The 25,217-nt window shown below is 37.6% G+C and overlaps 1 protein-coding gene across 1 annotated transcript in view; it reads left to right on the forward strand.

The window, feature by feature from the left end:
- Positions 1–25,217, forward strand: part of LOC136241328 (uncharacterized) — a 49,918-nt gene that overhangs the window by 777 nt on the left and 23,924 nt on the right. The window contains exons 2-3 of the mRNA XM_066032519.1: positions 1,528–8,154; positions 8,252–25,173. Of these exons, the coding sequence (XP_065888591.1) occupies positions 1,528–8,154; positions 8,252–25,173 (23,549 nt within the window). The remainder of the gene's footprint in view (positions 1–1,527; positions 8,155–8,251; positions 25,174–25,217) is intronic.

Below are 25,217 nucleotides of genomic sequence, written 5' to 3' on the forward strand. Positions count from 1 at the left end.
AATTTCATAGCTATAATTGTCATACTGCTATGCGGTTTATTACAGAATATAGCAGTACCATGGTTGCATGCCTATACTTCAATTTCTACACTGTGCTTAACTTATTACTACTAAAATGCATCTTGTATTGTGGGCTGAAGAATGTGATGTCATGAAGAGTTATGCAACATCCAATATACTTTCGGACTTTAGTGGCTATTCCTACTTTAAAGGATGACATAAGTGAAGGTGAAAGTTCTTTAAGAAAATTTCACCTTCCCTAAACATAACCATGCAGTATTCTTTATTTTCAAATGATCAGTCTTAGTAATAATGTCTCATTGTTTTTATATGCATGAATCAGGCCAATAAGAGGCTTGTCTCAATGATACATTTCATTTGCAACTCATATCATGAATTTTGCATAGGTCAGTGTTGAAGCAAGGTTGGGAGGTTGCTATCATGTATATATCCAAGCTTGTTCGTGCTTGGATGATGTGGATGCATGGCAATATAAGGCAAAAAAACTTGAGGGTAGCATATTGACGGAGTGCTACATAGTCCTCCAGCCCAGGATAGTACTTACAGATTATATAAATTGTGCATGTATGGATCCCTAAAAGTAATGCGGCAAAACATGTGGTTGTCTGCTACAGCTGCAGCATCTGGGACAATATGTATTGCTGAGAATATTTAAGAAAACAGGATTAGAAGCCGAAAGGTTATCTTCTACAGATTCCGGTGGTAAAAAAGTACTTCCTTTATTATTCGAAGTTTCCATAGAGATAAATTTAAACAAACAGTGTTTCTAATTAGCTGAATACTTCATTTTTAGCTTGAGATCAATGTCATATCATGTTACAAACTAATTTAGTTGCATGTAATGTTTGGGAAAGCAAGTAATCAAGATGCAATATATTGTTAACAGTTTGTGTTAGAATTTACATTACTACTACGCTAGCATGAGAATATTTGTGTTATGCTACTATTGAGTGCCTAAAAGGTAAAGCTTCTGTATCAGGACAGTTGATTGTGTGTACTGCGTGTATTATATGTAGCAAATGGTGCATGGCTGACTTTGGTGATAGTAATATTGCTCAAAGTTTACTGAGGAAGACTTGTTGTTTGACAGGCATATGCGGACTTGCATATAATAGTTTAGTCTTTTAGATTAAAAAATATTTTCGTGGTCTACAGACAACCACATGGTTTTTCTTTTTACCACAACAGTTTACAGGACATCCGTACTTCCTTGTTGCATGTTTATTGTAGCTATAAACATAGCTATATCGCTAGTAAGTGTTTTTGCAACTCATTAATGTTTAGTATAGGGGTTAAGGTACAAGGAGTGTTGATGGAAGCCCTGTAATTACAGAGTAAGAGTCTAGGAGAGCATTTAAAATTTACTGGAAAGGCCTCACAAATTCACCATCCTACTATTTGAAAGTTGCTGAAGTGATGCTTATGTTTTAGAATTGCATAACAGTAGCCTTAATAGCATTTACCATGAGATTTGATGTATTATTTTTATTCTTGTTGTGTTCACAGTTTCTCTCAATGAGTGGCAACTTGACTTGGACATAGGCAGACTAACTTTAACAGTCCAAAATGCTCCAGGAATCACATTTGATGGTTTAGACTGTTCACGATTTACTATTGTTGATGACAGTGTGGTTAACCCACCCAATCGGCACCAATTGAGAGGATGTGAGAATCAACGTGCTTCAGGTACAGTTGGTTTGCAGTTTGACTTGACTGAAATTGACTTGAGAGATTTGAAACTTAACCAAAACTTGGCTACAAGTGTAGGTAATGCTTACCTCAGTGTAGCCATTGGGAATGGTATTTTAGACTCTACAACTGATGAAGAACTCTCACAAATATCATTTGATGATGCGGAACAGGCAAGTTCTTTTCAGCGTGATATTACTAGACCAGAAGTGGTAGACAATGGCTTTCTTAGCTTTGACTTGAATAGTGGAGAGTTTAATATCCTTTACAATGAGCCTGTGGATGTTAGCACTTTCAATGTGAATGGAAATGTTGGTTTTCAGCATTTTTATGACATAGAAGATATATCTGACTACTATAGTTTACAGTCAGCTTCACTAGTATGCCCTAATTGTGTAGATGGTGAAAATATCACACTTAGGTTGGGCACTGGGGATCTCAATAACATAAAATTAAATCCTCGAGTTTGCATGTCTGGTGCAGACTGTTGGTTAACAATACCAGAACCAGGCCAGCTGGTAGGTGACATGGCTGGTAATCAGATTACCCCACTTCTTGATGGCTTGCGAAGTGGTGCACGTTTAGTTCAAGTCTTCACAGATGATACAACTGGTCCCAGTTTGGAGTCATTCATATTAAATATGACATCTAGGGAGCTTAAACTGACATTTGATGAGCCGGTGGATGCATCATCATTTGACATAACAGGCATTACCATTGTGTCTCAACCTGGAGTTACTGATACATCATTGTCATACAACCTGCAGTCAGGGAATCTACTGACACCCAATGGTGGTACAATGACCACACTGTTAAGTGATATTGATGTAACAGAATTACAGTCTAGACCAAGTCTTGCTACCAGTGAAAACAATACATATATCAGTCTAACTGCGTCCACTGTAATCGATTTGTCTCATGAAAGAAACCCAGTACAACCAATTCTGATTGATGACTCCATGCAAGCTGACTTATATGTTCCTGATCTTGCTCCACCTGAGCTAGAGGCCTTTGATTTAGACCTAGATGCAAACCAACTTTCACTGTATTTCAATGAGCCAGTTTTGCGAACCTCTCTAGATTTTTCACAACTTACCCTTCAATCAACTGGTGATGGAAATCTTCCTGGGTCAGTTACTAGACCTCTTACAGGTGGTGAAATCTTACCAGAACTTTTTCAGGGCTCTGCTGTGGTTACATTTAACTTGACAGATAATGATGTGACATTCTTGGAACTAAGTGGATCTATTGCTACCACTGAAAATAATGTTTACATCTCTGCACAAACCGGTTTTGTTCGTGACACTAATAATATATCGTCCAATGGAATACCACTGAATAGTGGTTTACAGGTGTCACAATTCATTACTGACACCACTGCTGTAAACTTTGTCTCTTTCACCTTGGATATGAATATTGGAGAAATGAATTTGACATTTGATGATGCTATAAATATTTCCACCTTTCAGGCTAGTGCTATTTCATTACAAAGTGGTATTTCCAGAGTAGGTCCTGACTTTGTGTCACTAAGTTCATTTTCAACTGGGTCTTCTGTCAGTGGATTCCAGATAGCTGTAAACATTAGCTCTTCGGATTTGAACAGAATTAAGCAGACAAGATTAACGGCAACCCGAATACAAGATACTTTCATTACTGTAATGGCTTCAGTAGTAGATGATGCATATGGCATTGATTGTATAGCAGTCACTGATGGAAAAGCCATTCAAGCATCTTTGTTTATTCCTGACACCACCAATCCCCAGCTTGATTCTTTTGTCCTAGATGTAAATGAAGGTCTTCTGATATTATTCTTCACTGAAACTGTTAATATTTTCACTTTTAACATCACAGAGTTATCTATTCAACCCCAACAAGACAGCACAGAATCATATCAGCTGAATATTGCTGATAATGTTTTCCCATCTGATGCTGATTACAGCTTTTCTTTGTTGCTTAGCAGTGCCGACATCAACTATATTAAACAACAAACCGACTTGGGAACTTTCATCAACAATACATATTTAACAATCACATCCTCAGCTGTGTTTGACATGAATATGAACAGAGTTGTAGCTATTGAGAATGCTAATGCTTTGATGGCAGCTTCTGTTATACCAGACATGACCTCTCCAGTACTGGAGAGCTTTACTCTTGACATTGACAGTGGTATCATGAGGTTTACCTTTAGTGAAACAGTTGACGCAAGCTCTCTTGATTTAAATAGGATTTCACTTGTAAACAGAGGCAGAAGAGCCACGTCAAACTACACTCTCCAACAGAGTACTAGTAGCATAGAAGATAGCACAATCATTGAAGTCGCTATAGCTAAACCTGATTTAGACGCCATTAAGAGCATAGGTGATTTGGCCACTAGTGCAGTTGATACATTTTTGGTAGCTAGTGTTGTAGCAATTGTGGATATGAATGGTAACCAGTTAGTTGAAGTTCATGAAGACACAGCGCAACAAGTATCCATGTATTCCCGTGATGAGACCGAACCACAGTTAGAAAATTTCATGCTAAATTTAACTACCAATATTCTAAGGCTTTCATTTTCTGAGACTGTGAGGTCAAGTAGTCTTGATCCAACTCAGATAACCATTCAGAACACTGTAAATGGGAATGATTTGACTCACATACTGACTGGAGGAATCTCATCGCCTGCCGATACAACATACATTGATTTAACCTTGACAGCTGCTGACCTTAACATCTTAAAGTTATTCCGTACTCTTGCTACAAGGATGGAGAACACTTATCTCTACTTTACTGAAACTGCTGTGCGAGATATGGCAGGAAACCTAGTGGTACCCATCCAATCTAACAATGCTGAACAGGCTGCAGCATTTTTCCCTGATATGGTACCTCCAATGTTGTTTAGCTTTGATTTAAATTTACAGGATCACCTTCTTGTTTTAACTTTTGATGAAACAGTAGACACATCTACATTCAGTATTATAAGTGTGGCTCTTCAAGAACAGCAGTCTGATCCTACTCAGACAGTATCATTAACATCAGGTAGTTCAACAAGTAGTCCAGACGGAGTCGAAGTTGTCATAGCTTTATCTATGAATGATTTCAATTCCATTACTGCAACATTTCCTCTGGCCAGCATGAATGACAATACGTTTATCACACTAGCCCATTCTACAGTGTTGGACACTAACGGTAATCCAAGTGTTGAAATATCTAGTGATAATACATTGCAGATTACTAATCACACAGCAGACCGAACACCTCCAACTTTGGTTGTCTTTGATTTAGATGTTGACTCTGGTGTGTTGACTCTTGTATTCTCAGAATCAGTGAATGCATCAAGCTTTGTACCTTCGCAAGTGACTTTGCAAAACATGCACTCATCACCTGTTGAGATATACACTTTGAATGGAGGTACAGTTAACCAGCCATTAAGCACTACTATTGCCCTTACCTTAACAAGGACAGATTTAAATCTGCTGAAAGCTAACCTTCAATTGGCAGCAGAAGATGCTGATACATATCTCAGTATTACAGAATCAGGAATATCAGACATGAACAGAAATATGTTAGTAAGGGTTCCAATGAGTGATGCACGGAATGTAAGGAATTATATTACCGACTCATCTGCTCCAGTAATAGAGAGCTTTATGTTGGACTATGACACGGGTACAATGGTGGTCTCTTTTGATGAAACAGTAGATCTTGACTCCATGGATGTTACTGATATGACATTACAAAATGCTATGTCATCGCCAAGTGAAGTATACATGTTATTGGATAGCAATATTACTAACGGTGGTCTTGTTACAGAGGTATACATTCAACTTAGTGTCACTGATTTCAATGGACTGAAGAGGTCACGTGTTTGTGCATCACAAATTACTTGTTATATATCAGTGACACAGATGTTAATTCAAGATGCAAGTGGCAATGATAACCAAATTATACCACTTGATTCAGCTATGCAAGTTGATGAATACACACTTGACACAACTGATCCTTTTATTGTGCGCTATACTGAGTTTGATTTAAATTCTGGTATATTTACTTTGGAGTTCTCTGAACATGTTAATGCTGCTAGGTTTAATCCATCAACGCTTGGGTTCTTTGAAACAAGTGATGAAGAAGCTTTTGGTATCAGTACACAGCGGCGAGTCGCTGTGGTCGATTCTAATGCCCTAATTGTTTACCAATTTCAGCTTAACATGAATGTTGTGAATGAAATAAAACTACAAGAAACTTTGTGTACTAGCACTGATAATTGCTTTATTAGATTTAATGTGACGTTTGTCCGAGATGTTGTTGGGAACTACATAGAAGCCATTGAACCAGATCCAATATTGCCATCACATATGCTGCAGGACTTTGTTCAAGACACTACAAGACCTCTTTTGCAGTCTTTTGACTTTGATTTGAACCAGGGGCTTATGACGATGACTTTTGATGAGGTTGTCAATATCAACAGTTTTGATCCTAGGCTGCTGACATTCCAAAACACCATCACAGATCCTACTGTAACATTTAATCCTCGCATGACGGGTACATTTAGTCGATCTGAAAATGGTCTTGAAGTTTCCTGGTTGATGGACCCTTCAGATTTGATTTTGTTGAAAGCCCATGAATACCTCTACAATTCTGAAGATACATCATATTTGACTTTCACTGACTTTATGCAAGATGTTAGTGGAAATCCAATTGCTTCTACACTTAATGGAACTGGGATGAGAGCTAACGTGTATGGCCCTGACACAGTTAACCCCAGGCTGGTATCTTTCTCTACCCTAAATTTCAACAATGGATCCTTTAGTGTCTTATTTGATGAACCTGTTAACATCAGTTGTATACAATTGGAGGAGTTCTTCTTCTTTCACAATTATTCTATTAATACAAACCCCCCTCGAACATATTTGAATTCATCATTGTATATGTTGTATCCTGATGGTGCTATAGCAAATGACACACATGTTTTTCAAGAGGGTGAGTATATTTTAAACTGCTCATCAAGTTTTAATTTAACTGATAATTCAACGTCTGTCAATGAGACCATGTACCCCATATCTTTAGAAGCTTGTAATATCACTTTAAACGAGACAATAGTCCAAGGTGTGCACCTTACTGATGGAGAAGTTGAGTATGTGAATGAACGTAAACTGCTAATCTTAATACATTTTAATGCTGCAGATTTAAGGGAAGTCAAACTAGACCAATTGAATGGAACGGCTGCATATCTCTCATTTTCCTCTGATCTTATAAAGGACTTTGCTAACAACTATGTTGTGAACATATCCAATACTAATGCCACTTTGGTGAGAGAATTTATTCCAGATACAACTGTAGCAACATTCTTATATGCAGTGCTAGATATGGACAGTGGTATCCTATCACTCTTTTTCAATGATGTGATCAATTCAACGTCAGTCAACCCTAATGTTATTGTGATCAGTGATAATTTGAATAATACACATAGTTTAATAGGGACCTACCCCATCAATCCTTTTGAGAGTGACTATAGTATCCATATTCCTCTAGAACCAATTGATCTTAACACCATCAAGATCAATGCTGAGTTAGCTACTGAGCAAGCAAATAGCTATGTTCTCTTTGGTGAGGATGTAGCACAGGATATTGATGGTAGAAATGTGACTGGAGTGGCAACAGAAAACTTTACTATGGTTGAAAATTATACAATTGATGCTACTGGTCCTTTACTGATGTCATTTGCTTTAGATCTGAACATTGGGCTGTTAAATCTTATATTTGATGAAGCTGTTATTCCAAGTTCGTACTACCCTCCTGGCTTTGTCATCCGCAATGTAGCTAATCGTAGTCACACTCAATATATCCAGTCACACACACTCACCGGTGGTGAAGTTTTATCAGAAGATAATAGCACTGGAGCTGTGACAATCACTATTGAATTATCACGTCTTGATATGAGTGCTCTACAGTCCATGGTTAATCTTACTACTGATGAAGACAATTCTTTTGGTAGAGTAGTACTGCCTGAGGCTGTTGTGGATGTGAATGGAAACTTAGCCATCATCACTGGTGAAGATGAAGCAGTACCTGCCACAGATTTTATTAATGATACATCAAATCCTACACTGTTGTCGTTTGATCTGGACCTCAATGATAACTTTTTAATTTTAAGTTTTTCTGAAGCCGTAATGTCCCATACATTAAATTTATCTGGAATTTTACTTGCCAACGAGTCAAATATTACTTCACGTTCAATCCAACTAACCATTGACAATAGTTCACAGTATTTCACTAGTGATTTTGATGCTACTATACACATTAGACTAACCGTGGATGACCAAGAATTCCTCAAAGAGAACAGCAGACCAATTGCCAAGTCTGCAAGTGACGTCTTCGTATTCATTGCAAACGCAACTGTGTTTGATTACGTGGAACTTCCACTATTGCCATTACCTACACCAATACCAGTTACCAACTATTTTGAAGGTAAGCTGACAACATGCATTGTTGTATTATATAACTATCTTGTCTGCATTGATTCATTAATGCATATTTTAATATTTTACTTTCTTTCTCCTTGCAGATCTTACTTGTACTGGGATAGAAGCAGAGGTATATATCAATGATACTAGTATGCCGCTCATGGTGTCATTTACCATTGATATGACTGCTGGTATATTGAGTCTCACCTTCAATGAAACTGTTGATCACTCAACTTTTCAGTCACAGTCAATCACTCTCATAGATACACTAGGAGCCATTTCTGCTAACTACACATTGCAATATAATGGTACTATCTTGAGTCCCAGGGATGATCCTGTTCTTATTCTGCTACTTGACATACGTGACTTGAATGCCATCAAACTTGACACAGGCTTGTTTGCTTCCTTGGCAAGTAGTCATATTACCTTCACCTCTGACACAATATATGATATGTCAGCTAATCCTGTTGTAGGTATTACTGTGGGTGGAGCAGTAAGAGCAGCTGACTTTGTTGACGATACCATTGGGCCAAACATCACCGCATTTGATTTAAATCTAGACTCAAATGTTGTTGTGATTTATTTTGATGAGCCTGTGCAAACACAAAATTTTAATCGTACTAAAATAACTTTTCACAACTACCTAGTCAATGCTACCAGAAGTTACTCGCCACAAGATGTGCCTGGTACTCCTAGCAGAAGTGCTGATGGGCTAAGTTTATCATTTCCTTTGACTGAACTTGATCGAAATGAACTAAAAGCATACGAGGATTTTGCAGTAGACAACGATACTGTATTTATGTCTGTAGAAGTTGGATTAGCAGTTGATACTCGTAGAGGAGATTCTCCAAATATGAACTTCCCCATTGAGCCTAGTATGGCTATACCGGTTAGAAATTATACTGCTGATATGACATCTCCTGAAGTATCACAGCTTTTGCTGTTGGACTATGATGAAGGATTGTTCCAAATTGAATTTAATGAACCTGTCAATATTTCATCAATTAACTATAATTTGCTGTCAATTTTGTCATCATCTGATGGTCAGTTTACAAGGGAATTAGAACCTGGAGAAGTGTCTTATGTGGATAACTCACTAAGAACAGAAATCGAAGTGCGTATTAGCAGAGATGATTTGTTAGCTATTAAAATTAATGTTTCTGCACTTGGTATTTTATCTTATCGATATGTCCAAATAGAATATGCTGCAATATTAGATATGGCAGGAAATCTAGTGATTGCTTCTGCTGCGTTGTTTGCAAATGACTTTAGGTATTTGCGAGATACAACTGGTCCTCGTGCAGAGGGATTTCATTTGGACATGGATGAAGGTACCTTACTGATCAGTTTTGATGATGTAGTAGACACAAGTAGTAGTACTAATGCCATTGACACAAGTGGCTTAACAATACAGCGAGATGCAGTGGGTTCATTTGTAGGAGTGCCTAACACAGAAGTGATAGAAGAGGATACATTCACCAACAGCAGTGATGGATACTTTGTTTTACTGTACTTGTCTGATGATAACCTTAATAGTCTTAAAGCTAAGAGTAACTTGGCTACAGAAATTGGCAACACGTATCTTGTAATATCAGCAGAGTTCATTGAAGATCTTGCTGGAAATAAAGCTATACCATTCACCACTGACAATGCTCTTATGCCAACAAATTATACACCAGATACCACAAGCCCATCATTGGATAACTTTGATTTAGACTTAGATGGGCAAGGATCATTAATCTTATACTTCTCAGAAACAATGAATGTAGAAGGTTTTGATCCATCACAAATAACTCTACATGGTGTGAACAATGAATCATATATTATACAAAGCACTGTGGTCAATCGCAATCCTCCCAGATCTATAGTAGTATTGACACTGACTGAAGAAGATAGTAACAGTGTCAAATCCTTGTCCAGTCTTGCCTCATCACAATTGGATACGTTTTTAGCCATTACTTCTTTAGCTATTAACGATACAAACTTTAATCGTTTGGTAAACATTACTACCAACAACTCTTTAATGGCTAATATGTACTTCCGTGATGCAACTCGTCCAACTTTGAGATCTTTTGAATTACACATGGATGATGGATTATTGTATTTGTCATTCTCAGAGACAGTCAATGCTAGCAGCTTCCAGCCTACATCAATTACATTACAAAGCAATGCTAATCGCATAGGTAGTATTACACATACGCTGACAGGTGGAGAGTGGGAAAGAGTCAACATCAATACGATTAATTTGTATTTGACAGTAGCTGATTTAAATGAAATCAAGAGGCTAATTGGCTTGGCCGACTCCCAAGCAGACACTTATATAACGTATGATAGTACTTTAGTACGAGATATGGATTCTAATGGACAGAGTAATGCAATTGAACCAGCAAACATATTAAATGCATCAGTTGTTTCCAACTACACCTCTGATATTAGCTCACCATTCCTTGTAGGATTTTCATTGAATTTGACTAATGAAAGTTTACGCTTGACGTTTGATGAAACAGTTAATGCATCCAGTTTGCAAATAGTGGACATTGTCATTCAGTCAGAACAAAATTCAACTGAGAATAGTTCTTTTACTCAATTATCCATTGGTGGTAGCAATAACAGTATTTCCAACAGCGAAGACTTCACAGTCATATCTATCCAATTGGGTACAATTGATCTAAACAGTATAAAACTTCAAACAGGTCTAGCAGTAAGCAATGTCACCACGTATATTTCATTTCCAATGTCAATGATCCAAGATATGAACCAAAACTATGTGGTAGAGATTCCTTCAGAAAATGCAACCATGGTCGATCTGTTTACTGCTGATTTTAAGGAGCCTGAACTAGACCGGTTTGATCTAAATTTGACAAGTGAAACCATTTCTTTGACATTTTCAGAAGCAGTCTGTGCTTCTTCCATAGATGTAACAATGTTAACAATACAAAGTGCATTTGATACCGGGTCCACTGGATATTCTAGAAGCCTAACTGTAGGGCAAGAAGGAACAACTGTTTTGTTGGAGAATAGTAATGAAATTACGCTATTCCTTGGTGATGATGACCTCAATGAAATCAAACGTCTTCGTGGACTAGCTACTTCTGAAACTAACACGTATATGACTTTTACTTCAGGTTTTGTATTAGATATGAGTGAAAATAATAATGTACCAAGAGAAGATGGTATAAACTCTTTAGAGGTTGCCTTTTTCACTCCTGACAACATTGATCCGGTGTTAGTTTCCTTTGGCCTTGATATGGATCTAGGTTGGCTCATCTTGACTTTTAGTGAGACGATGGATGCTGGTACTCTTAATGTTACTCAGTTTACTCTTCATTCAACCAATGGTTCATTTCCTGACAATGATACGATGTTTACTTTGACAGAAGTCTCATCCACATTCAGCCAAGATAACACCACCGTTATTGTAACTATTGGAAGAAGTGACTTGAATACTATCAAAAATTTGACAGATTTAGCTCGTTCAGAAAATGACACTTACTTATCAATTACCACAAATGCTATACAAGATATGAACATGAATTCAGTAGAAGAGATTCTAGCTGAAAATGCTATGAAAGTTTCATTTTATCAGGATGATACTACAGGACCAGTATTTAATACATTTGATCTAAACTTGGACAGTGAAATTATTGCCCTACATTTTGATGAGACTGTAAATGTATCATCTATTCAGTACCCACTGATAAGATTACATTCTACAAATGCAACTGGTGGAACAAGCATTGTGTTCTCTAATAGTACCGTCTTGACTGGCAACTCCCCAGATATAGACATCAAGTTGGATTTCTACCATGTGCAAAAGATCAAGTTAGAAACAGGCCTGGCTATTAATGAAAACACTACATTTCTTACACTGACAATGGGAGCTATAAATGACTTGAGCTTATTGGCTAATATGGCATTCAACAGAACTCGTCTGGTCACTCTCTACACCCCAGATACCACCAAACCAAATCTGTTATCATTTTCCATTAATTTCAACTCTGAACAGTTAATTCTGAATTTTGATGAAGTAGTGAACTCCTCTTCACTGAATCCTGCTGCAGTTACATTACTGAATGTATTTGATCCATCTGCATCATACACACTGACTGGAGGATCAACTGAAAGTCAAAATGGTCAGCAAATCAGACTGATGTTCAATGACAGTGACTTAAATATCATCAAACAAATGGAATCACTTTTTGTTAGTCCAGAGACATCATACTTGGCCATTGACTCTACTCTGATTCAAGACATGAACAGGAACTTTGTCAATATGATACCTTCGTCAGATCCACTAAATATCACATCATTTGTAAATGATACAACTAGGCCAATACTAGATGCATTTGACCTTGACCTAACCACCAATATCATGGTTCTTGAATTTGTTGAAACTGTGAATGTGACATCGATCAACTTTAATGGTATAACTCTGCAGGATTCTTCCAACTCTACCAATTTTTACACACTGACTGATGGAATTGTACTTGAGCCTAGTGACTCTACTATAATTCGATTTGAACTTACTAGGGATGATTTAAATGGTATTAAAGAACGAGAAGTTGCTTTGTTTGAAAACACCACATGGCTGACAATAGCAAATGATACAATTTATGACCAAAATTTGCAACCAGTTGTTGAACTAGTAAACGGAGAAACAGCTTTAATGGTCAGAAATTACATGGTCGACACTGTGAATCCCACTTTGGACCATTTTAACATCTCGCTTACTACAGAGGAGTTGATTATAGAATTTTCTGAAACTGTAAATGCTGGCATGACCTTAGATATATCAACTATCACTTTGCTTGGTGGTTCTGATGCTGACCTTCGTGGCATGTCACACACATTGGGTCTTGATAGTGAAACAGTGTCATCTACCATCTTCTCTCATGTGGTGGTTATAAATCTTGGGCGTGCTGATTTGGACGAAATCAAAAGGATTCTGGGATTGGGAACCAACCAGTCTGATACATACATATCAATTACCAACATTACTGTTGCTGATATGAAGTTCAATCCTGTTGTTCCAGTAACCACCACTACACCTGAGCAAGTTTTTGCATACTTTAGGGATGAAATTTCTCCAGAGCTACTTTCATTTGTACTAGATATGGACAATGGTGTAATCACTCTCAGTTTCTCGGAAACTGTAAACCCGACTACCTTTGATGCATCTCAAGTCACGCTACAGTACAATACCACTGCTCTGGAGATGGATTACTCCCATACTTTAACAGGTGGAATAGTGTATAGTGGTGAGTTGTACTGGGAATTTAATGTAACTCTATCTGATGCCGATTTGAATGAAATTAAGCGCATCACACAATTGGCAACCTCAACAACAGACACGTATTTACGGTTAACAGTTGCAGCTTTACGAGATGTTGCTGGTAACTATATCATCCCCATACCAGATGGATCGGCCATTATGGCTACAGACCACATTAATGACACCACTCCTCCAGAATTAATAATGTTTGATTTGGACTTGACACTAGAACAGTTATATCTTTACTTTTCAGAGACAGTGAATGAGTCAAGCTTGTACGTGTCAGGTATAACTTTGCAGGACATGCAATCCAGTGGAGAAGTTCAAGCTCGTATGTTGGTTGGTGGCACTAGTTTATCTTCTGATGGAACTTTAATTGTCATCCAACTTGATGCAGCAGATCTGAATTACATTAAGAGTATCCCATATTTTGCTACTGATGAAAATAACACTTATATTCAAATTGATTCAACTACCATCATGGACATGAATATGAATAGCGTCACATCAGTCTCCAGTGCCCAAGCCATTAGTGTCAGTAATTATACCGAAGATATGAACAATCCTGTTCTAGAGTCGTTCGACCTAGATGTCAATGTTGGTGTATTGACTTTAACATTTAACGAAACGGTCAATGTATCCTCCCTAAATGTGGAATATATCGAGCTTCGATCTGATAGTGGAAGCACTTACATACATCACTCACTAACTGCTGGAGATAACTACACAGAGTCATACTCTAATAGTAATGATTGGCCTGAAATCAATATTACAATTGGAGATAATGATTTGAATCAAATTAAGAAACTCATTGGTTTAGCCACTATACCTAATGACACGTTTTTGTACATTGTCGAAGAGGCCATTATGGATACTGCAAATAATAGTGTTGTTCCAACTCTGTTACCTGTGACATTATATGTAGAAGACACAACACCTCCTCAATTGAGATCATTTAGCTTTGATTTAGATAACGGTGAACTGGCCTTGACATTCACTGAAACTGTTAATGTCAGTAGTTTTGATGTAGCGCAGATCACACTGCAAAATGTTTCATCTGATGATGATCCAGTATCCATGGTACAATTAACTGGAGGAAATGTCTTGACAATGGAGGATGGCCTGTATGTAAATGTTACACTGCTGCATGAAGAACTGAATGCAGTCAAGGCCTTCCCCAATTTAGCAACATTAATCGAGAATACCTTCATTACCATGACAAATTTAACTATTGCTGATATGAATGGTAATCAAATAGCCCCAGTTGAGTCTACTGATGCATCTAGAGTTGATATGTTTGTCAATGACACCACAAGACCTCAGTTGGCCTACTTTGATCTGGACATGACATCAGCAATACTGAGCATTAGCTTCACCGAGACAGTTTGGGCACCACAGTTTCAGCTAGGAGAGTTTATGTTACAAGATGCACCACTTGCCAGTAACAATGACAGCACCTTTGTGTTCACCAGCAGTAGTTTTACCACCTCTTTCTCTCCATTTATTAACATTTCCATAAGTGATGCAGACTTGAATACCCTCAAGAAAAGCCGAAACGTTGGCACAATGGAGAACGATACATACATCATACTCACTAACCTGACTGTGGTTGATATGAGCTTTAATGCTATTGAAGAAATTGAAGATGGCAGTGGAGAAAGAGTTAGGATATACACAGTAGATTCCATTGAACCAGTACTGGAGAGATTTAGTATAGACCTTAATACTGGTATACTGGCTTTGAACTACTCAGAAACTGTGGATACTATGATGTTTAATGCTTCAGAGATAACACTACAAAGCCATGCTAATGTTTCAGAGGTAGAACATGAGTACACACTTACTGGTGGTACTTTGCTGAATGAAGACGACACTCTAATCTATCTAAACTTAACAATTCCAGATCTCAATGAAATTAAAAGATTACTTTATCTTGCTACTAATGAAGAGAACACCTTTATATCAATTACACCAATGCAAGTTAAAGACATGAGTGGGAATAATGTTACAGCAATAGAAACTGATGATGCTTTACAGGTATCAGATGTTGAACCTGATGTCACCAGTCCTGTATTGGTAAGTTATTCATTAAATCTTCACAATGGAACTTTCTTGTTTACGTTTGATGAAACAGTAAATGCCAGTTCACTGGATATCATGCAAGTGACGCTATTTAGTGACAGCAGTTCTAACACATCAGACGAGTATTATACATTACAAAGTGGTTATCTGTATACTGAAGAGCTCACTGGTCAACTCATCATTGAATTTTTCCTTAGCAGTCCTGATCTTAATGAAATAAAGAGACGCACCATGTTGGCTACTGTTGAAGAAAACACTTATCTATCTGCAACAGCATCATTTATTTTGGATATGAGTAGAAACTTATTTGATGAGATATTTCCAAATTTTACATTAATGGCTACAAACTTTACTGAGGACAAGGTTGATCCTGTTCTTTTATCATTTATAGTTAATTTAACCAATGAATGGCTTACACTGTATTTTAATGAAACCATGAATGCCACATCTCTTAACGTGACTGCAATCACTCTAAGCAACAATGACTCCTCCAGCTACAGACAGCTTGTTGGGGGCTATGTGTTGACCCCAGAATTAGGTGGCCCAGAATATGGACCTGATGATCCTGTGATTATTATCAAACTTGATGTTGATGATTTGAACTACATCAAGAGCATACCAGACTTGGTTACTGAAGAAAACAATACCTACATTTCCATGGAATCCTATACCATTGTAGATATGAATGGAAACCAAGTTGAATCTGTAACCTTGTTAATGGCCGAAGATTTTGTTGAGGACTTGGTCCACCCAACATTTGATAGTTTTGATCTTGACATGAATATGGGACAGCTATTGTTAACTTTTTCTGAAACTGTTAGTGTACCTAGTTTAAATGTGTCTGGAATTACCATACAGGCTGATGAATCATCAGAAGAGTTGGACAGATTTATATTCACTCCCCTTGTGACATATTCTAATGATTCAGATTGGCCAATAATTCTTGTTCAGATTGGAGATTTGGATTTAAATGAGATCAAACGATTAACACAGTTAGCCACTTCAAATACAACCACCTACCTCACAATGATGTATTTCACAATCACGGATACTAACAACAATGTGTTAATACCAGTAGTCAATGGAAATGCAACTCAGGTAACAGAATTCACAGAAGATATGACTGCTCCAGAACTCATAGGCTTTAGACTTAATATGGACTATGGGAATATAACACTGACCTTCTCAGAAACTGTGAATTACACTTCTTTGAATGTGCTATCTATTGTATTGCAAAATTCCATGTCGTCTAATATGATTAACGTTTCCCTCACTGGTGGCAACATCACCAATATTGCTGACAGTATATATGTGGACGTTCTGTTAGATATAGTAGATTTGAATGAGCTAAAGAGAATCAGAGAAATTGCCACAACTATTAATGATACTTATATTACCATTGATGAAGGAGGTGTATTAGACATGAACAGAAACATGGTTGTTGCTGTCAACTCATCCTTTGCTTTACAAGCTGACAATGTGCAAGAAGATGTGACTCCTCCAACACTTAAAATGTTTGATATTGACCTCAACACTGGTACACTCTACCTGACATTCTCAGAGACAGTAGAAGCTTCTTCTCTTGATGCTACATCCATAGCCCTTCAGAATGTTGAGGAGGCAACAAATTCTAGTGTTACTCATCAGTTGACTGGAGGCACCAATTCACAGAATGATTCCACCGTTATTTCTATCTACTTCTCATTATTTGATTTGAACAACATCAAGGCCATTAAGAACTTAGCTACTGACACTAATGGCAGTGATACCTTTATAGTATTTGCTAACACAACCATCATTGATATGAATGACAATGCAATAGTCCCAATATTTGATGATGATGCCCTGATGGTTACCAACTTTACTGAGGATACCACAAGACCTGAACTGCTTAGTTTTGACTTGGATATGAACACAGGAAATTTGTCATTGAATTTTTCTGAAACAGTTGATAGCCTTACATTTATGGTGACGGAGTTAACCTTTCAGAGCTCTGATAATATCTCCACATCTATTCAGAACTATACACTGACTATGAGTAACTTGTTGACTGGAGATGTTGTAGTGTTGGTACATCAGCTAATTCCATTTGACTTTAACTCACTGAATGCTCTACCTTACCTCGGTACCAATGAAAGTAACACGTACTTGTCCATCTCATCATTGGCGATCAAAGATATGAATGGAAATGATGTTGTAGAAATTAACGATACAGAAGCAATGAGAGTAAATGTGTTTATGAATGACAACACCAGACCTGCCCTTGTCTCATATGACTTAAACATGAACACTGGAGAACTCATATTCACCTTTACTGAGACAGTAAATGCAAGTCTTTTGGATGTTACTGAAATATTGCTATTAAACATGGAAGTGAATGAAACGCAATTATACAATTTGACCACTAACAGTTCTACGGACAGTGAAGATTGGCCTATAATTGTTGTGGATATTGGCCATGATGACTTGAATGAAATTAAGAGACTGAACTCTTTGGCTATTAGTAATGAGACAACCTACCTCACATTAAGTGTGTACGCAATTAGAGATGCTTTCAACAACATGAATTTGCCTACCATTGCCATGCCAGTGAATGTGTTTACAGCAGATACTACTCCACCAGAACTGGAATCATTTGACCTCAATTTATCCATGGATACCATAACTTTGAGATTTTCTGAAACAGTCAATGCCGCATCGTTTGACTCATCGAGTTTAACCCTGCTGGAGCAAAGGATAGATGAAGATTCCAACATTACTACCGTAACTAATTATACACTTACTGGAGGAGATAATTTGCCCTTTACCACTGATGGCACGTCACTAATGTTGCAGCTTAACCTTGAGGATAGGAATACTTTACGGAAGATAGTTGAGCTAGCTGTTTCAAACGAAACTACTTACATATCAATTACTCCCTCTCTGGTGCTGGATATGAATACTAACACCATCACTGAGGTCAATAGTTCTTATGCACTTCAAGTATTGAATTTTACATCAGACTTGGTTGATCCAGTATTGGAAAGGTTTGACCTTGACATGGATGGTCCAACACTTACACTGTACTTCAGTGAGACTGTGAATGCTAGTACATTGAATGTAAGTGGAATAACCTTACAGTCTTCTTCCAGTTTTGTAAATGCTAGTCAATATTATACACTAACCACTGACCTCTATCCTGTGGGTTCTAGTAGTGTTTCAGACAATGGACCCACGATTGTTATTGATATTGGAGCAGTTGATTCTAACAGAATAAAATTCTTGAGAGATCTAGCTCAGGATGAGGACTCGACCTTCTTATCTCTGACTAACTTTAGTACAGAAGATATGTATGGAAATGAAGTTGTTGCCATCAGTGATGAAAATGCTACAAGAGTTTACGATTATTTACGAGACTCAACTGGACCAATACTGCAAGCATTTTCTCTCAACCTGACCTCTGAACGTCTGATATTGACATTTGATGAGACAGTAGATTTCACTAGCATTGTAGCCTCAATGATTTCTATTCAAAATGACATTAGTTTAATGAGTTACCATCGATTGATAATGGTTGGCCCAATTGGACCTGATTCTCACATACTGTCTCTCAATTTGACAGCAACTCAAGTGGATTTGAACACAATCAAACTTGATACAGATCTTGCAGTCTCCCGAGGTTCTACATATATACGCATTGAAGCAGGTGCTTTGTATGATCTGAATAGATACCCTATGGCCAATCCAGTGCAGGAGAATACCAGCATTGTAACAAGCTATTATCCTGATATTACATCACCAGAAGTTATTTCATTTGAAGTTAACTTGAATGCTAGCTTGCTAACATTTTATTTCAGTGAGGTTGTCAATGTTTTCACATTAGACCCAACAGCTGTAAGGTTGCAAAATAGAGAGTTTGAGGATGAGTCAGAATATACACTGACTGGAGGAAACACAGAGAGTGTAAATGGTCTAATACTTGTATTAAGGATGACACGTTATGACGTCAATGAAATCAAAATGATTGAAGATCTTCTAGTACGTCAAAACACTTCCTTCTTGACTATCACAAGCGACTTTATAATGGATATGAATGGCAACCCTGTTGTTCAAATTGTTCACTCTGATGCACTCGAAGCAGATGACTTTGTAACTGACTCTACTATGCCACGTCTGTTGTGGTTTGACCTGGACATGAACCGAGGACTACTTTCACTCTATTTTGATGAAACTGTGGACATTATGTCTGTCAACTACACTTGTATCACCCTCCAAACTGATCCTACTGGATTAATTCAGCACACACTCACTGGTGGAACAGTATTAATGCCAGAGAGAGTGTTTGAGTACAGCGGTAGTGGTAGCGGATCGGGATCAGGGTCTGGCATGTTTAACGCATCGTCTAGAGTCATGATCAACAGTCCAATGTTTGGGAATAGCTTGTTAGATGAGTTTTCAGTTTTCTTTGACACTCAAGCAATGATTGATGAAACGGTGGTCATTGTCAATTTCACTCTTGATGATCTCAACACTTTAAAGTCTTTACATATTGGAGAAACAAACCTCACTTCATGGCTAATGGTGGAGTCATGTGTGATCAAGGATCAAGCTGGTGAGACAGCTGTTCCTGTGGTGAATGCCCAGAATGTTAGACGTTACATGGAAGATGTTACCAGCCCTCAATTGCAACAGTTTGATCTTGACATGAACACTGCAGTGTTGACTCTAAGATTTTCTGAAACCGTAGTAGGTCATCTCCTAAATGTCAGTCAAATCACTTTACAATCAAACACAAATCTGTTGCCTGAGAATCACCACACTTTATCATTGGATACAATAGGTACCCCGAGTGGATTTGAACCTGTTGTGATAGTCAATATTCAACCATTGGATTTGAATGAAATCAAGAGGCTAACTATGCTGGCCACTTCAAGTGAGACAACCTACATTTCCATCACTATGCATTTGATCAGGGACACAAAGGAAAATTACGTTGTGCCAATTCCTGCATCTGAGCCACTGCAAGTTACTAGCTTTATTCAAGACCAAAATCGTCCAGCCTTGGTGTATTACAGCTTGGACTTAGACGCTGATGTACTGTCACTGACATTCAATGAAACTGTTGCTGGTAACACGTTTGATGATGCTCAGATTGTCTTACAGGATTACATTGTGTCGTTTCCATTTGATAGCTTTTACCAACTTAGAAGCAGCTTGTTTGACTCCTTTGAATCAACTGTAATCAATGTGTATCTTTCCTTTGATGATGTCAACGTGATCAAGAATATGACTCTGTTGGCTACAAGACAACGAAACACATATCTTAGTTTCTCAACACTACTAGTTAATGATATAAATTCTAATCAAGTATTTCCCATTAACAATGGAAGTGCTGCTCTTGCAGACATGTTTGTTGAAGATCTCAAAAGACCTGAGTTAACCGGATTTTCATTAAACTTAACAAATGAAGTTATCACCTTATCATTTTCTGAGACAGTGAATACAGCCACAATGAATCTGGAAGAAATAACACTACAGAATGATACGATAGGCAGTGTGTATAGGAAGCTGACTGGTGGTATGATTATCTCCGGTAATGGTCCATTCATTGATGTAATTCTTAACAAAGATGATCTCAATTACATCAAGCAATTCCGTCAATTCTGTACATCAATGAACAATACCTACATATCGTACACTCATAATTTGGTTGACGACATGAATGGCAATGACTTGATAGGACTTGTGTCAACCAATGGATCACAAGTGGATGAGTTTTATGAAGATTCTGTCAGCCCAGAATTGGTGTCATTTGACCTTGATTTAACAAATGAGATTCTGTATTTGTCTTATTCAGAAACTGTAGACCCCTATACTCTTAATATCAGCTCTTTGACTTTGCAGCAACGGCCAAGCTTTCTACCTGACTTAGAAGTTGAATCCTATACTTTAACATCAGCAAATGTTTCAACAATGTATTCAACTCGAATTGAAGTCTACTTAGACACTTCGGATTTAGATCTCATTAAAGAGTTGTTTAATCTTGCCACTGACAGGGTTGACACTTACCTTAGTTTTCCAATAGTTAGTATACTTGATATGAATGACAATGAAGTTGTTGCCATCAATACTGAAAATGCTACACAAGTGTCTCAGTACATCAAAGACACTTTTAGTCCAGTCTTGTATAGCTGGTTACTGGATCTGAAGAATGATGTGATTATTTTATATTTTACAGAGACTGTGAATGTACAATCACTGAATCCAGCATCACTAACAATTCAAAATGTTAGCACTTCGTCTGCTGCATCAGAGACACTATCTGGTGGAAACATGTCCCAAAGGAATTTCACATCAGTTGAACTTTATTTAACTACCACTGATATTAATAATATCAAACGAAACACTGACATTGCAACATCTCTGTACAATACTTATGTCTCCATCACTACAGAGCTGATCAGTGATATGAGTGATAATCCTGTGATAGCTATACTTAGTTCAGCTGCCCTGCAAGTTCAGAACATTACTTTTGATGACAATGCTCCTGTACTGGAGTATTTCAATATTGATATGAATTCAGGAATTCTTACTTTGCAATTTAATGAAACTGTCAACACATCATCATTAGTCCTTGAATATGTTACTCTACAATCTGAAGCAGATGTGTCAGACATAGAAGATTTGGAATCAGGAGTGCTTGTACTTACTGGAGGAGAAACTGTCACAACTGATGAGCCTACACTCTACGTGACCTTCACTTTTGATGACTTTAATGCATTGAAAAGAAAAGAATTGTGCTCTTCTCCATATGACTGCTTCATTACGTTCCCTGAAGAAATGGTACTGGACATGAGTATGAATAGGATCAGAGAAATTATCAATGGCAGTGCAATGCCAGTTAATGTGTACATCAATGACACCACACGTCCAGTTTTAAGTAATTTTGTCCAATTTGATTTGAATGCGGGCACAGTTGTTCTACAATTCAGTGAAACAGTTGATGTCTCATCTCTTATGTATTCTTCAATAACACTGCAAAGCTTCTTCAGAAATGCTCAAACAAGACTGATTCTTCAAGAAGGCAATGTTACAAGCATCAATGATACCTTCATAATGATAACAGTAAACCCTGATGATCTTAACATGATCAAACAAGATGACCGGCTTTGTTCTGATATCAACAACTGTTGGCTTTCAGCCCTTAATACTACAATAGCTGACAGAGCTGATAATTATCTTCAACCGGTTTTGAGTAGCCTTGCTTTAGATGCACTAGAGTTTATAGATGACAGTAACCGTCCAGAGCTTTTGCAATTCTCATTGGACCTTGACACTGGTGTTCTACAGCTTACATTCAATGAACCTGTCAATCCAGACACTCTGATGCCCACCAGCATATTTCTACAAGGAGGTCAAGGTAATAGACAATATGTTTCATTAAGTGACACAACCACTACTAACAGTTCAAATGATTTAGAAATAACACTGCTGTTATCTGAGCCAGATGTGTTTGCTATCAAAGCAGCTAATTTTGCATTTTCTACGAATGATACGTACATCTGGCTTGAGTCTACTGCCATTAGTGACATCGCCCCAAGAGTACCAAACCCAGTGAACAATATTTCATCTGAGGAAGCTCTTATGGTAACAGACTATGTTGAGGACATGACTTCACCAATGCTAGTTGAATTTGGCCTGGATCTGACAGCTAATACATTAACTCTGTCTTTCAATGAACCTGTAAGGCCAGCCACACTGGATACATCTCAGATAACACTTTTGTCTGGCCAAGGCCAAATCGATGAGCTAGATTCTGTTCAGTTGACTGGTGGACGAGTTTCACGACTGACAAGTAGGGCTGGAACTGATACCATCACCATTGAATTAAACAATCCAGATCTTTTTGCTATAAAATTAAACAGAAATTTAGGTGTTAACAGCAGTGACACATACATTTCTATTACAAATGGTACTATCACTGATATGGCAGGCAGGTATGTAGAAGCCATACCACCACAACTGGCTTATCCAGTTACTGCAAACCAGTTTGTAGATGACTCATCTCAAGCATCGCTAGTATCATTCACCCTCGATATGAATAGCTCACAATTAATTCTTACATTTTCTGATATCATTGCTCCAGCCACTCTGCTAACTGATAGGATTACATTGCAAGATGCTCCCAGCGCTACTACATCTGTAATGCTGGATAGGGAGTCTGTTACTAATAGTTCTGATGGATTTGAGATTGCCATTCAACTAGTTGAATATACCTACAATGATCTACTGGCTAACAGAAACTTGGCTACTAGTGAGAATGACACTTACATTACTGTTGGTGCTGATGTTGTGAAAGATGTTGGAAATTTGGATGTTATCCCTGTAACCGATGGCAATGCTTTACAAGTCAGTATTTACATAGGTGATGAAACTCTTCCATACTTGAAAAATTACACCCTAGACTTGAATACGGGAAGCTTACTGTTGAGTTTCTCAGAATCTGTTAGTGTTTCCACCCTTAATATTTCCTACATTGGTTTACAAAATGAAGAAGGAGTTAGTCCATCAGAATCACTGCAACTGACCAGTGATCAACCATGGCCAACTGGTAGTAGAACTACCAGTGCTGATGGTGCTTTAATTGCGATTGAATTGGGTACTGTAGACTTAAACTTAATAAAGCTGTTTGAGAATCTGGCAACCACTGACAATAACACACATCTAACAATGGCAGAGTCAGCAATTGAAGATATTGTTGGCAATAGAAGTCTCCCAGTTAATTTATTAGAGCCACATGCTGTAATTGAAGATGATATTTCACCAGAATTGGATGAATTTAGTCTGAACATGACAACAGGAACACTTTATTTAACCTTTAATGAAGTGGTTAATGTCAGTTGTCTTCGGGTTGAGGCAATAAATATCCAGCCTGCTTCTGATACTTTCAGCAATCGAGTAAATCTTTTAGCTTCATCTGGCACTAGGAGTGACAGTACCAACGGACTTGTTGTCACCATAGATATCGGTAGAAATGATCTAAACAGAATTAAAGTAAGTCGTGCATTGGCAACATCAGGGGGTAACACATACATTGCTCTTGAAGATTTCCTAATCAAAGACATGTCAGAAAATTATAATCGACCAATATACTATCCATTTGGCACACAAGCCTTAGAATATTTCCCAGATGAAGTTGCTCCAATCTTGTGGAATTTTACCATAGATCTCAATACAGGACACATGGTGCTTACATTTGATGAGGTGATAGAGATGGATAGTGTGTCTATAGGAGAAATCACTCTTCAAAGTGTTCAAAATTTGTCTGACATTGACACAAGCTGGACTCTTAGTCCTGGTGCATTGCCAATGTATTCTTATACAGTTTCCCCTGATGGAACTGATGTTGATATATTACTTGGTCTGGTAGACTTGAATGAGATCAAGAGGTTGACAGATCTTGCTACCAGCAGGGATGATACCTATATCACTTTTACTGTTAATGCTTTTCAAGACATGAATAATAACAGTGTAATTTCCATTGCTGAAGATGATGCTATGCAAGCTTTGTTAGTGGCTAATGATACAACTCCACCAAGACTTGAACAATATGACTTAGATATGAATGAAGGAGTACTTACTTTGACATTTGATGAAACTGTAAGAGCTCGATCACTGGTTGCATCCTCAGTAATCTTACTCACTGCTCCTATATTACCACAAATAACATCTTA

This window comes from Dysidea avara, chromosome 12 (genome assembly GCF_963678975.1).
Source record: "Dysidea avara chromosome 12, odDysAvar1.4, whole genome shotgun sequence".
NCBI classification, from domain to species: Eukaryota; Metazoa; Porifera; class Demospongiae; order Dictyoceratida; family Dysideidae; genus Dysidea; species Dysidea avara.